We start from the raw sequence: 14,967 nt of genomic DNA on the forward strand, positions 1-14,967 counted from the left end.
AGGGTGAGAAAGCAGTTTATTGATAATTTTTGAAGCTATGCATAATTGTATATGGCACTTTGGAACCTTGGTATTTGCCTGGTTCAAGGTTCTCTATGCTTCACATGTGCATTGTGGAGCGTGCCCCGCTGTGTTCTGCACGCAAATGAACGTCACCCCTCCTCTCCACACCATATTAGTACCCAACATACCTGCGATGGCACTGGTGTGTGTGTTGGGCGGGAATAGAGACAGAGAGGTATGACAGGAGAGATGGCGATTGTGGGAAACAAAACAAAATGTGTAGTCTCAGAAATCGCACTTTACAACTATTATTTCCACCAAAATTTTTAGGTCACCCCATATTACTTCCCTATTTCGTTTGAGTTTCAGAACGTAGTTTAAAATTTCATTTTATTTTTTAATATGGAATGCAACGAAAACAAAAAAACAATTAATAGCACTGCCTCGAACTTCGAGGCAATCCCTCATCCCCGGGCTTCGCGTCCGGTTTCTGCACCGCTGGGTAAAGGTGTTTTTTTCCAGCAGTCAGGAAGCAGAGAACTGGCTTCGCGGCATCTTCCTTTCCCTTTTCCTCGGCTCCTTCCTCTCCACCCCTCCTGGTCCCTCCTTTCTCTCCTGCTTTCACAGTGCAGCACGGCCGCGTGCTCGGGTACCCACTCCTCCCCTCCGCCCATCAAACAAAACCCAGAGAGGCAGGCGCGCCCTGCCGCCGGCGACACCCACGGGAGAAACGGCCACACCACCACACGCTCGTACCACAGCGAAACAGTGAGCACGGCCGCGCACCGCGCGTCCCCGCCGCTTCCTTCCCTCCCGACGCTTCCTTTTCCTCCCTCCAGTCCCAGCGCCCTCACCCCCGCGCCAGGAACGCGCCTGCGCAGAAGTTGCCCTCGCCCTCCTCCCCCGCCCTTCCTTCCCTCGGCTCCTCCACTGGTGCCCCGCCTTCCTTTCTCTCTAGTCGGTTTCACTGAGCACTCCAGGTTGGGAGCAGTTCAGTCGATTTCCCCGCTACCCCGCCCCCCTTCCTCTTGGCTCCCCACCCCTCCCATCTCCAGCCCGGTGGAGGATGAAGCGGCTGCAGTGGCCCCAGCCCCAGCAGCGGCACCGGCGGTGGCTGCGGTGGGGGTGGCCGGAACTAGGGTGGTGAAGAAGCGGTGGCGGTGGCGGTGGCGGTGGCGGTGGCTGAAGGAGCGGCAGCCGCCCCAGCCGCTTCCTCTGTGCTTCCCTTCCTCTTTAGTGCAGCCAGGAAGTTTTTCACTTCTGTGCATGTGTGTGTGTGTGTGCGTGAGTGTGGGTGTGTAAGGTGAGGGCTTGGGGCGGCGTTAGTGCAGGCGTTGAGTTTTTTGCCCACTTCGCTTCCCGTAACCCGGGCAGCTCCGGAGCCGGGGCTGTGGCCCGAGGAGGGGGCGCGGCGGCGGGCTCTCTCCTTTTGTTGTTGTTTCCTCCGCCTGGGGAGCTGAAGGGGGGACGCGCCTGGGTGGGGCGGCTCGGAGCCCGGGCCTGGTGGCCCCCGGGGCTCCCGGGCGAGCTGGGTAGGGCAGAGTAGATCGGGCTTCAACATGATGGCGGCCGAGGCCGGCAGTGAGGAGGGCGGCCCGGTGACCGCCGGGGCAGCAGGAGGCGGCGCAGCCGCGGGCTCGAGTGCCTATCCGGCAGTATGTAGGGTGAAGATACCCGCGGCCCTGCCTGTGGCTGCCGTACCCTATCCTGGGCTGGCGGAGACCGGAGTAGCCGGGAACCTGGCTGGCGGAGCCGCTTTGGGGTCAGGGTTTCTGGGAGCCGGGTCTGTGGCAGGGGCAATGGGGGGAGCCGGACTGTCAGGGGGAGGTGCTGCCGCCGGCGTGGCTGGCGCCGCTGCCGGACTTGGAGGAGAGATGGGTCTCGCCAAGGGGACCACTTCGTTGCCTGCTGAGACCTTCGGGGCAGGCGGCGGATTCCCTCCTCTGCCGCCTCCTCCTCAGCTGCCCCCTTTGGGCGCCGGCCTCGGAACGGTGGACGAAGGTGACTCTCTGGATGGACCAGAATACGAGGAAGAAGAGGTCGCCATCCCGTTGACTGCTCCTCCAACTAACCAGTAAGTCAGGACAGCTGTTCAGGGACTGGGGAAGCTGGCTCCTGGAAAGAAGTGGGAAAACCTACCTCGTTCTTTCAGCTGTGATTTGTTCTGAAAAGTTTTGAAGCTTCAGGTTCCGCGCGTAGGAATTTAATTTGATAACTCATCTTCCCTGCGGGCATACTCCCTGGCGTCTTTGTATATTTATTGTTACTCTGGGAAGACGTAAAGTTTTTAAGATGAGAAGCATGGGGAAAATGTGTATCCATTGAGAACCGGATATAGTTCTGCCCCTTCCAAATTTAGGTGGCTTCCTGGGATTCAGCTGAGCTTGCAGCTGCCAAGGCAGTCGGAGTTTGTATTAACCTATGTGTGTATTCCCTGAAGCCCGATTATTCGTCAGAAGCTTTGAATATACAAGTATTTGAATGAGTTTTGTACTGATAATCATTCGAAACATCCATTGGTCAGAACGCTTTGTTTCTGTGGCACTGCAAATCCCCATTTATGCCAATTGAAAGCATAGAGATGCAGCAGTCTTCATTTATGAAGATGTGGGTCAGCGAGAAAGGAAAAGGTTCTGTGAATTACAGGTGTGATTAAGGGCCTATCCTCCAACAACGTCTGTAATTTAGGCTAAAGAATTCCCATTTATTATTAGTGTAATCTTTTACAATTGAGACTTTGTAAGTACAGTTTTGAAGTAAAATAAAATTAAAAGTGTGCTTCTCTTCAACACTTTGTTGGTGACCAGTACAGTGTTATATTTGACAATTAGTTTTGACAGAATATTGCTGAACACATAGGGCAAATGGCTTTTTCAAATAGTGAGTACATTTCCCTTCGTCAGTGAACATAGGTATGTATTTATAAAGGTGGACCTTGATGGGAGGAAAATGTTGATGGTAGTAAATAAATAAAAAGTGGTTAATGATAGCAAAACTTTTTATATAGATCACTCAAGTAAGTATTAATTGACCTTTAGAATTTTGACACCCTTAGTGTATCAGAAAAAAAAGATTTGGTTCGTATGTTGACATTCACTATGGACAATTGAAAGGTTTGTTTGTTTTGGATAAGCTTTGGAGGATTTGGAAGGGACTTAAAAAATGAATTAGAAAAAGATTCTGTAATACTAATCCATTTTTGACTTCAGGCTACTTCTTTTGATACTTAAGGTGGAAAAGTAAAATTAGCCTTATTTTTGTCAGCCACGATATAGCAGTATTGTATATTTTTCATATTGTTAAGTGAGAATTTAATTTTTTTGTCTGGTTTTATTCCAACTTGCCATACTATGTCTTTGTTTTATAGACTTCTGAAGGTGTTTTGGAAGTGTGAAAAATTTGAATTTTACAGCACTGTTTACACACCTCCAAGCCTTTTTGAAAGAATCAAATATTTAGGTGCCCATACATTGCTCAGCACTGCAGTTATAATAAAGTGCAACTTTGCATACTGAAAGAATATAGTCTTATGCTAGTGTTCATAACGGAATTGCATTAGGCATATTCAGTGTATTCTAAATTTTTTTAAAAAAGAATTTTGTAGAACAGTTTTAGTTTCACGGCAAAATTGCATAGAAAATCATATAGTGTTCCCATTAAATTGATAACAATAAACATGAATGAGTACTTAGGAAAATTTGTGTTTGTGAGAAGTCCATTGTGTGAGATTTCCATCATTATTAGTATGTATTTGGGAATAAAAATATTTGTATGACTATTGAGAAATGTTCATGTTCTAAAAAGTATCCTCCATTTCTCCTATGTTTTTTAAATTTGTCACTGAGAAGTACAAATTTCCCTCTTTTCTTTATCTTAGATATCAGCCCAGAGTCACTGGAGGCAATACAGTGTAGTGGTTAAGCGTGCAAATTCTGAAGTTAGACAAGATTTGGGTTGGAATCCTGACTCTGCCACTTATAGCTGTGTGATCTTGGAAAGGTTAGTTTCCCCACCTGTAAAATAGGGATAATAACGGTACCTCCATCATATGGTCATCTTTAAGGTTTAATGAGAACCCAGAAGTTTTCAGCATAGTGCCTGGCGCATAGTAAGTGTTCAATAAGTAGTATCCCTAAATAACAGTAATATTTTTTTATTGTCATTAAATTGCCTACTAATTCTGTTGGTACAGGGACTCCCTCACTAATCGTTACTTTAGAGAATGGTTTGAACTCAAAGGCCTATCTACCATGATTAATTATTTTAAAAATTATGACTTTTTGTTTTTTAATGTTTATTTTTGAGAGAGGGGCAGAGAGGGGGGCAGAGGATCCCAAGTGGGCTCTGTGCTGAGAGCAGAGCAAACTGTGAGATCATGACCTGAGCTGAAGTTGGATGCTTAACCAACTGAACTATCCAGGCACCCCTAAAAATTATGACTCCTTAAGGCTTCCAATAGATTAAGTAGGTTTGGAGATGAAGTTCAGGTCTTTTCTATAAAGTTCTATTTTAAATTGAAACAAAAACTTTAATGATTTGGTTAAATAATGTCAAATTTTTTGTAAAGCTATTGAAGAAATGTTCTTGGACTAAATTAATATTTGTTTACTAGTGACTGGTCACCTTAGTTATTGGATAGCATGATATTAAGGAGGTTCGGGTCATAGGTTTGAGTCCATAGTAGTTTGTTAGAGTAGGATTCCCTGTGACAGTATTCAACCGTGTATCCAGCTAGTTTGGTGCTGTTGGTCGCAAGAGAGTCAAATGACAATATGTAGATAGACAAGTACAAATATATTAATGCCATTCATATTTTGTACCTTGTTTTCTGTGCATGGTGAATCATTGTCTCATGTGTATTACTGAGCATTTACATAAGTTGGGGTAAGGCTGGAGAAGTTTGTATAATTTTAACTATTACATTTATTTGAATATTTTGTTTTCACAAGTTTTGAGGAAAAAACAATTAAAAAGCAATGAAATTCTCCCTGTGTATTTTTATGCTATAGAAGGTGCTGTATCTAAAACTAACAGATTTCCTTTTCAAGAGAGAGAAAAGTTAAAGGAGTTTGTCACTGGTAGGCCTTATGATTTTATGACCTGCTCTTAGTGGCCTTGGTTATTTTTTACCTCTTCTCTAGAGGTTAGGGGTGACAGTAAAGGAGCATTGTTCCCTTAGTCCACCTTCAATTTTATGTAGAGACTTCTTAAATTTTTATTTTATGTTTCAGAGAAAGAGCATGCACACACGTGAGCAGGGAAGGGACAAAAGAGAGGGAGAATCTTTTTTTCTTTTAATTTTTTTTAATGTTTATTTGTTTTTGAGAGAGAGAGACAGACAGATCACAAGTGGGGGAGGGGCAGAGAGTGATGGGGACATAGAATCAGAAGCAGGCTCCAGGCCCTGAGCTGTCAGCTCCAACTTGGGGCTCAAACTCATGAACTGTGAGATCATGACCTGAGCTGAAGTCAGATGCTCAACTGGCTGAGCCACCCAAGCACCCCAGAGAGAGAGAATCTTAAGCAGGCCTCGTGCCCTGAAGCAGGGCTCAATCTAAGGACTCATGACCTGAGCCGAAAAATCAGGAGTTGAATGGTTAACTGACTGGGCCACCCAGCACCCCCTACATGTAGAGATTTTAAACTGTCACCTGCAGTAGCAGGATGCCCTTGGAATGAATCCAGTCCACAGATCTATATTGCGTGCTTTGGTGTAGTTGGAACATTTAGTAAGTAGTTGCTACCATTTAAAAAATAGGAAGACGTCACATTTAAGAAGTCTTAGTTTCTAGCACACTTCCAAAATCACAGGATTTGGGGCTCCCTAGTTGCTGTTCCTGTTTGAGAGCAGATTGCCAGAGCTGAGTAATGGTTGCCCCTTTTAGGTGAGTTCTGAGCTCTAGTTTGCGGTAGTCTCTACGAGGCTTGCTTTGCCTTTGGGATTATGTGCCTGGCATGTGGCATAGATCTTTCCTTGGACCTAATATGCCGGCTTGTCAACCCTGAAACTTGAAGGAAGAGGAAATAAGGAATGTTAACTGGTACCTTTCTTTTCTTTGAAAAAAACATCCATCTCTACAAAAATAAAATCATAATTAAGCCAAATAATTATTAGAGGTTAATGTTAGGACATGTAGTATTTATTAACTTTGTCACTAATTGCATTATAACCATGGGTGAGTCATTTTTTTCTTAATAAACTCAGGGGTGAGAATTGCAGAGATTAGTTATGTACAGAGCGGTTGCTGACGAGGACCCAGATATTTTTTACAATATTTGTATGAATAGTAGAGCAGTGTAGTAGGTGCTTAATTTAAGGGATAAAAAAATGAGTTGGATGCCTTTTTCTCAAGTCTCTCTTTCTGGGCAGTTATAGATCTAGTAGGAAGTTAAATAAACCAACTACTCTGATTTAGGCTAGATTAAGATAAATATCATGAGCGAAGTATGAGCAAAGAGTCATGGGCTTTAAAAGAATAAGAAATTTATATAATTAGGGTCAGTAAGTCTTTGAGGAAAAGTAGCAAGTATGTTATCCCGGCTGCTTAATTTGTTTTCTAAACATGACCTTTTTGGTCCCCACTCTCTTTGCCTAATGATTATATCAGGTAAAAAAGACTTAAAGGTTAAATGAGTATAAACTTTTGGCCCCAAGAGAAGAGTCTGTCCTACTGAACTCTTAATTACTTACCTGTGGTCTGGAAGGGGATTGAAGGAGGTGTCTGTAGTTACTGGGAATACAGAGCGCGGCCAAAGGCTGGAATTGGTTTGGGTCATTGATAGGTACTTTGGGGAAATTAGGAAAGCATTATTGACAGAGATAAAAAGAAAAAGGACAGCTGTAAATTAGGAAGAAGAAAGGGAAAGCAAAATGCAGGCCTTTCTGGTTGCTTTACTCTTGTCTTTTTACTGGCCTTTAGGGGGATGACAGACTGCCTTTAAGAGCAGCTCTAATACCCAAAAACAATACCTTGGTAGTGCTGAGGGGGACTTATGACAGTATTAATAATAACTGTTACTACTGCTGACATTTTTTGGTTGCTTACTACCAAACAAGAACTGTTCTAATTGGCTTACATGTGTTGGTTTAGTTATATATTGCTTCACTCCAAAACTAAATGTTTATCTGTTCTTGATTCTAAAGTTGGCAAGGCTTGATGGGGACTGCTGCATGTGTCATTTGTTGGCTATCATATCGAAGGTGGCTTCTTAATGATGCCTTAGCTGGGACGGCTGGAACAGCTGATGGATAGCCGGGACTATGGCTGTCTCTCTCCTTGTATACCCTTCATGCAGCCTTCCCCCTTAATTAGCTTGAGCTTCTCTACAACATGGCAGCTGGGGTTTGCGAGGGAGCATGTCAAGAGGGCAAGCCTCATTGTGCCAACACGTATCAAGTCTCTGTGTTCTTCAGTGTTTGCTGATGTTCCAATGGCCAGTGCTAATAAACATGACCCAGTTTAGAGTTAGTATGGGTGGGACTGCATCACTACCGGGAGGTGAGATTTGTTGAGGGCCTCAAAGTAACAGCCTACTTCATATGTTACTCATTTACATGTAATACAGATAATACTAGGATAGGAGTGGTGAGGAATGAAGTGGGAGAAAGGGCAAGTACTTAGAAGTTCTTCCCTTAGGCTTGACGTGGTAAATTGTCTTTCATTAAATGATTCAGATAGCCTCACAGTAGATTTTGCTTCTGACCACCATTATCTTAATTTTAAAGCAAGTTATGGAGAATGGATGCTATTATCGCTCATTGTTTGAATGTTCAGTGTATGTATGGTAGGTGTATCATCGTGAAATCACCTGCAGTACATTTCAATTGTGGGCTAAGTTAGAAACAGTTATCAGATACAATTTACTGGTAACTTCTCCCTATGTCTAATCATTATCTCAACAGGATTTGGGGCATAATTTTAGGCATTTCGGTTATTTTTGTGAATAAAACAATGAACATTTTAGGGGGCAGAAATATAAAAGAATGTACAGTCTACTTGAAAGATGAGGCATTAATGACAGAGACATAAGATGAGAAAATTAATCTTAAAGATGTGTGGTACATTTTTCAAATTAGGAGATAGTTGTGGAAGGGTTTAAAGAATGAAAGTATCTGAACGAATAAATTGAAATTTCATACTGTAATCCTCTTAGTGGAGTTTTACAGAAAGTTTGATTAGTTTTTGTAGTATTGTTTATTTGATATAATCATAAAAGTGGTATTCATAGATACATAGTGTTTAAGTGATAGATGAAACTCTCATTTGCCGAGATGCAGAAGCAGACTGGCAGACAGCCCGTATGCAGAACTAGAGTGGTTTGGTTAAAGTCACATAGCTAGGTAGTGGCAGAACTGGCACAGAATCCAGTTCCCATAATTTTTCAGATATGTTTAGATTTGAGAAATATTTATAATGAATTTGGGTGGGGGGAGGAAGGCAGAGGCCCAGGATTGACTAGTCCTTTACTCTTTGCTGGGCACTTTACATAGATTATTTTGTTTAACTCTCACAGCTACACAATGAGAATAGATATTCTCCTCATTTTTAGTGTTCAGAAAACTGAGTGATGGAATTCTAATACAAATATTATACTTTTTCCTTTGTCTTGCCTCCTTCCATTAAGTATAATACGCACTATGCACACTCATAGAAAACATATACTTAAAGGCTGGCTGGTCACTGAGTATTATGGACTGAATTCTGTCCCATTAAAACTCCTAGGGTTGAAGCCCTAACCCCCATGTGGTGATTTATGTATAGGGCCTTTAAAGAGGTAATTAAGATTAAATGAGGTCATAATGGTGCGTCCATAATCCTGTTGGACCTTATAAGAAGGGGAAGAGATACCAGCAGTGCACATGCACAGAGAAAAGGACAAGTGAATTCACAGTGAGAAGGTGGCCATCTGAAGCCAAGGAGAGTGGCCTGATTAGAAAGCACCTCTGTTTTCACTTTAACTTGGACTCAGCCTCCAGAACTGTGAGAAAATAAGTTTTTGTTATTTAAGCAATTCAGTCTGTGGTATTTTGTGAAGGCAGCGCAAGCTGACTGATAGGATACACTAGATAACCCTGCCTCTTTAAAAATGGCTTTGGGTGATTTTGGAGCAGATTAGATGCACATTTACTACTTGAGAAATAACGTCCTCATTTTTTTTTTTTTTATTCCTATCTTTCACTGTAGAAAAGAAAAACTTCCCTTATACTTTACCTTCTTTTCTTATGTGTTAGTGATGTCTACCCTGTGTTGAAAGATGGAAAAATTATTTAAATGCATGTCTGATTATTATAGTGTGAAAAAGATCCTACATATGACCATGAGTGGTAGCCAGGGAAAACCCTGTGGGGGAGACATTACTCCAGCAAAATTTCTGTATTCACTCTGTGTTCATTGTTGTATTATTCATTGTTACTTTTTCATGTATGTATACGTGCATATCTTTATTATTATTATTTTGTCTGGATGTCAATAAGATAAATTACCTGCTCAGTGTTCGTCAAGCTAGATTATCAGTTTATTACAAAAGATATAACTCAGGAACAGTCAAATGGAAGAGAATCATGGGACAAGTTATGTAGAAAAGGGTACAGAGCTTCTGTGCTGTCACGGGGTATTCCACTCCTCAAACCACTCTCCCACCTCCATGTGTTCACTAACTGGAAGCTCTTTCAGTGTTACTTTTGAAATTGTCTTTCTCCTACGTATCTGTCTGAAGCTTAAGGGAGAGACCTAGAGATCTCTCTTTGTAGGTTCAACCTGCTAGACTGCATTCACAGCTGAAACGCTTGTATAATAGACCATGTCTCTTCTCCATCCATGTCTATCTATCTGCCTATTGATTTATCTCTCAGATTTTAAAATTAAACTTTTAATTTTGAGGTAATTGTGTAATTTCACATTTAGTTGGAAGAAATAATACAAAGTATGTGTCCTTCACCATTTTTCCCTAGTGGCAACATCTGGTATGACAACTAGGAAATTGACATTGATTTCGTTGGCTCGGCATACAGTCATGTGTGTGTCTTATATGTTCAGTGTGCATTTAGTTGTGTGCAGTTTTATCACATATGTAGATTTGTGTAACCATCACCTCAGTAAATATAAAGAACATTTTCATCACCACCCGGGTTCTTTGTGCTGCCTTTTTATAACCAAGCTCACCTCCTTCCTCCTCTCCCTCATCTCTAATTCCTGGCAGCCACTAGTCTGTTTTTCCTTTTGTCGCTTCAAAAAATGTTATCAAACAAAGAAACAAAACACAAAAAAACTACGTTGTACAGGTGGAATCATATAGCATGCAACCTTTTAGGACTAGCATTTGTTTTTCAACATAATTCCCTCAAGATTCATTCAAGGTGTTGCATGTATCAATATTTTGTTCCTTTTTGTTTGCTGAGGAGTATTTCATGGTATGGATGTAGGACAGTTTAGCCATTCACCCTTTGGAGAACATTTGGATTATTTCCAGTTTTGATTATTAGGGAAAAAAAGCTGCTATGAACATTTGTGTTTATGTTTTCACGTGAAAAAAAAGTTTTCATGAGTGCACTTGGCTGGATTCTGTGGTAATTGCATGTTCAGTTTTATGAGAAACTGCAAATCTGTTTTCTAGAGTGGCTGTATCTGTTTACATTCTGACCAGCAATGTATGAATGACGCAGATTCTCTATATCCTCACCAACATTTGATATGGTCATAATTTTTTATTTTAGCTATTCTCATAGGTGTTTAGTGATCTCACTATGTTTTTTGTTGTTGTTTTTTGTTTTTTGAGAGTGTGTAGATAGAGGATCTGAAGCGGGGCGTGGTGGGGGAGGCTCCCTGATGACAGCCGAGAGCCTGATGTGGGGCTTGAACACAGTAACCATGAGTTCATGACCTGAGCCCAAAGTCTGAGCCACCTGGGTGCATTGGTTGTAATTTTTATTTCTCTAATGGCTGAGGATGTTAAAAATCTTTTCATATGCTAACTTGCTATCTGTATGTCCTGTTAGGTGAAATGTTTGTTCGTACCTTTTTCCCATTTTCCAAATTGGGTTGTTTTACTGTTGAGTTTTGAGAATTCTAAATATTAGTCATTTGTCTGCTACGTGCAAATATTTTTTTCTGTTCGGTAGCTTGTCTTTTTTTCCTTTTAACAAGGTCTTTCTATGTGAAAAAGTTTTAAAATTTTTTAAAGTTTATTTATTTATTTTAAGACAGTGCAAGCAGAGGAGGGGCAGAGGAAGGGAGAGAGAGAATTCCAAACAGGCTCTCATCAGGCTTGAACTCCTGAACCATGAGAAAATGACCTGAGCCGAAATCAAAAGTCAGATGCTTAACCAACTGAGCCACCCAGGTGCTCCAAAAGTTTTTAATTTTGAGGAGACTTAATTTATTACTATTTCCTTTTGTAGGTTGTGCTTTTGGAGGCAAGTCTAAGTAAGAACTCTTCACCTAGCCTAGGTCTCAAAGGTTTTCTACTATGATGTTTTATAAAAGTTTTATAGTTTAATGATTTAATGTTAAGTCCATGATCTATTTTGATTTCATTTTTATAAGAGATAAGATGTTTAAATTGAGGTTCCTGTTTAGCCTATGGATATTCAGTTGCTCCAGCACCATTTGTTGAAAAGGTAAATATCCTTCCTTTATTGAAGTGGTTTTGTACTTTTGTCAAAAATCAATTGGCCATGTATGTGTGGCTTTACTACTGGGTTCTCTGTTGAGTTCTCTTAGTTTATATGTCTCTATCTGCTAATATCACACTCTTGATTACTATAGCTGTGTAGTAAACCTTAATATCAGGTAGAGTTGTTCCTCTCACTTTTCAATATGGTTTAGTTTTTCTAAGGCTTGTGTCTTTACATAAAAATTTTATAACAAGCTTATCCATATTTGGACCAAAGCATGTCCACACTTGTACAAAAACTTTGCTGAGATTTTCAAAGGAATTGTATTAAACTTATAGATCAGTTTGGGAATTGATATCTTTGCTATATTTAATGATATGCCTTCATTTTTTTTAGGTCTTCCTTGATTTCTTTAATCAGTGTTTTGTAATATCAAATCCTAATGTATACTAATTGTTAAATTTATACTTAATTATAATGGTTTTTTTCTCTGGAGCAATTTTGTGAATATTGTTATGTTGTTTATTTCATTTTCCACATGTTCATTACTAATACATAGAAATAAGATTGATTTTTGCATTGGTCCTGTACTCTTTGACCTTGCTAAAATTACCTTTTAGTTTCTAGAGGTTTTTTTTTTTAACAGATTACTTGGAATTTTCTACATAGACATGTCAACTGCAAATAGGGACAGCTTTCTTTCTCATCTGTATACCTTTTATTTCTTATTGTGGTGGCTAGAACTTACAGTTCTGTATTGACTAGGAGTGGTGAGAGCAGACATCCTTGCTTTGTTCCTTGCCTTAGGTGGAAAGCATTTAGTATTTCATCATTAAGTATGTTTTTTTTTAAATGTTTATTTATTTTTGAGAGAGAGCACAAGTGGGAGAGGGGCAGAGAGAGAGGGAGACACAGAATCCGCAGCAGGCTCCAGGCTCTGAGCTGTCAGCACAGAGCCTGATGCTGTGCTGGGACTTGTGAACCATGAGATCATGACCTTAGCCGAAGTTGGATGCTTAACTGATTGAGCCACCCAGGCACCCCAAATATGATGTTAAGTATAGGTTTTTGGGGGGTGTAGTTGGGTAGATCCTCTATCAAGTCAAGGTAGGTCACCTGTCTGCCTAGTTTCATTGAGAGTTTTTATTATGAATGGATGCTGGATTTTGTCAAATTCTTTTTCTGACTCAATTTACATGATAGGATTTTTTTCTTTAGTTTGTTGATATTGGAGATTACGCTGATTTTTTTGTTTTAATGTTGAACCAGCTTGCGTACATGGAATAAATTGCATGTGGTTTGGATGTGTAATGTTTTCACATATTGCTGGATTTAGGTTGTTAATTTGAGAATTTTTGTGTCTAAGTTCATGAGAGATACTGGCTTGCAGCTGTGGTATCTTTGTCTTGTTTCAGTATATGGATAATTCTGGCATCACAGAACGAGCTAGGACACTTTCCTTCCTTTTCTAATCGTTAGAAGAGTTTGTGAAGTATTGGTATTCTTTAAATATTTAGTAGAATTCTCTGGTGAAAACATCACAGCCTGGGATTTTTTTCTTTTGTTTTTGAGATTTAAAATTATGAATTCATTTTTTAGTGATTATAGGATTATACATAATATTTGTTTTGGTTGAATTTTGATAATACAAATGGTCCCTGACTTAAGATTTTTCGACTTTATGATGGTGTGAAAATGATACGCATTCAATAGAAACCGTACTTGGCATTTTGATTTTTTCCTGGCCTTAGCAATACGTGGTAGGATTCTTTCTCGTGATGCTGGGCAGCAGCAGTGAGTCATAGCTCCCTGTGAGCCATGCATTCACGAGGGTAAACAGCCACAACTGATACACTTAAAAAGAATTCTGTACCCTTAAAACCATTCTGTTTTTCACTTTCAGTATAGTATTCAATAAATTACATGAGGTATTATTCAACACTTTTTTTTTTTTTTTAAATAAAATAGGCTTTGCATTAGATGATTTTGCCCAATTATAGGCTAATGTGTTTTGAGGATGTTTAACGTAGGGGGGCTAAGCTGTGATGTTTAGTAGCTTAGGTACATTAAATGCATTTTTGATTTATGATATTTTTACTTACAGTGAGGTTATTGGATATAGCCCTATCATAAGTAGAGGAAGGTCTGTATGTGGTTTTTGAGGAATGGATTCATTTGTTTTAATTAGTCTAATTTCGGAGCAAACTTGTTTCTATTTCCTAATTATCCTTTTAATGGCTCTACAATGTTCAATTATATTTTCTTTAATGCTGATGTTGATCATTTATATCTTCTCTCATTTTCATTTTGTTGGTCTTGCTAGAGATTTATCAATTTTATTAATTTTTTCAAAGGATTAGCTTTTTCATTGATTTTTCTCTGTGGTTTTCTTGTTTTCTGTTTTACTGATTTTTGCTTTTATTTTTATTATTTCCCTTCTTATTGCTTTGGGTTTATTTTATTCCTATTTTTTTTTAGTTTCTTGAGGTAAGGATTTAAGGTGATTGATTTGAGACTTTTTCTTTCTGCTCATGTTATAAGCTCATGTAATAATGCTCTACCTTTTCCTCTTGGCACTGCTTTAGTTGTGTCACACATCTTTTGATGTTGTGTCTTCTATGTTGTCTTTTCATTTTTTATTCAATTCTGTGTTTCTTTTTTAATTTACTTAGAGAATTATTCTTTGATCCATGGATTGTTTAGAAGTGTGTTAGTTTAATTTCCAAGTGTTTTGAGATTTACTGGTTGTCTTTTTGTTATTGATTTCTAGTTAGAGTCCATTATGGTCAGAGAACATACTCTTATGATTTCAGTACTTTAAATTTGTTGAAGTTTGTTTCATGGCCCAGAATATGGTCTGTTTTGGTGAGTGTTCTGTGGATGTTTGAGAACACAAACAAACAAAAAGTATGTGGCTATTTTTTGGTGAAGTGTTCTATATATGTCAGATCCTTTTGGTTGATTGTGTTCTTCAGAACTTTTAAATCTTTGCTGAGTTTCTGTTTGGGATTTCTGTGGTCTCTGAGAGGGGGATCTTGAAGTTTCCAACTATAATTAATTTGTCTATTTCTCTTTTCAGCTCTATCAGTTTTTCATGTATTTTGATTGGTGTGTGTCATTTAGGATTGTTATGTATTCCTGATGGATACATCCTTTATCAGTATATAATGTTCTTTTGTTTTTAGCAATTCCTTTTGCTTTAAAGTTTACCTAATATTGAGGGGCGCCCGAGTGGCTCAGTTGGTTACGTGTCTGAATTCAGCTCAGGTCATGATCTTACGGTCGGTTCGTGGGTTTGAGCCTCGTGTTGGCCTCTGTGCTGACAGCTCAAAGCCTGGAGGCTGCTTTGG

At 39.8% G+C, this 14,967-nt stretch overlaps 1 protein-coding gene across 1 annotated transcript in view; it reads left to right on the forward strand.

Moving 5' to 3' along the window:
- The first annotated feature begins 1,458 nt into the window (after nucleotides 1–1,458).
- The window catches only part of RASA1 (RAS p21 protein activator 1), a 113,885-nt gene continuing 100,376 nt past the window's right edge, over nucleotides 1,459–14,967 (forward strand). Inside the window, exon 1 of the mRNA XM_047088795.1 lies at nucleotides 1,459–2,077. Within this exon, the coding sequence (XP_046944751.1) occupies nucleotides 1,563–2,077 (515 nt within the window). The 5' untranslated portion in view covers nucleotides 1,459–1,562. The remainder of the gene's footprint in view (nucleotides 2,078–14,967) is intronic.

Source organism: Lynx rufus, unplaced genomic scaffold (assembly GCF_022079265.1).
Source record: "Lynx rufus isolate CCGP_SWC_20201006 ecotype Redwood Valley unplaced genomic scaffold, mLynRuf1.p SCAF_1, whole genome shotgun sequence".
Lineage (NCBI taxonomy): Eukaryota > Metazoa > Chordata > Mammalia > Carnivora > Felidae > Lynx > Lynx rufus.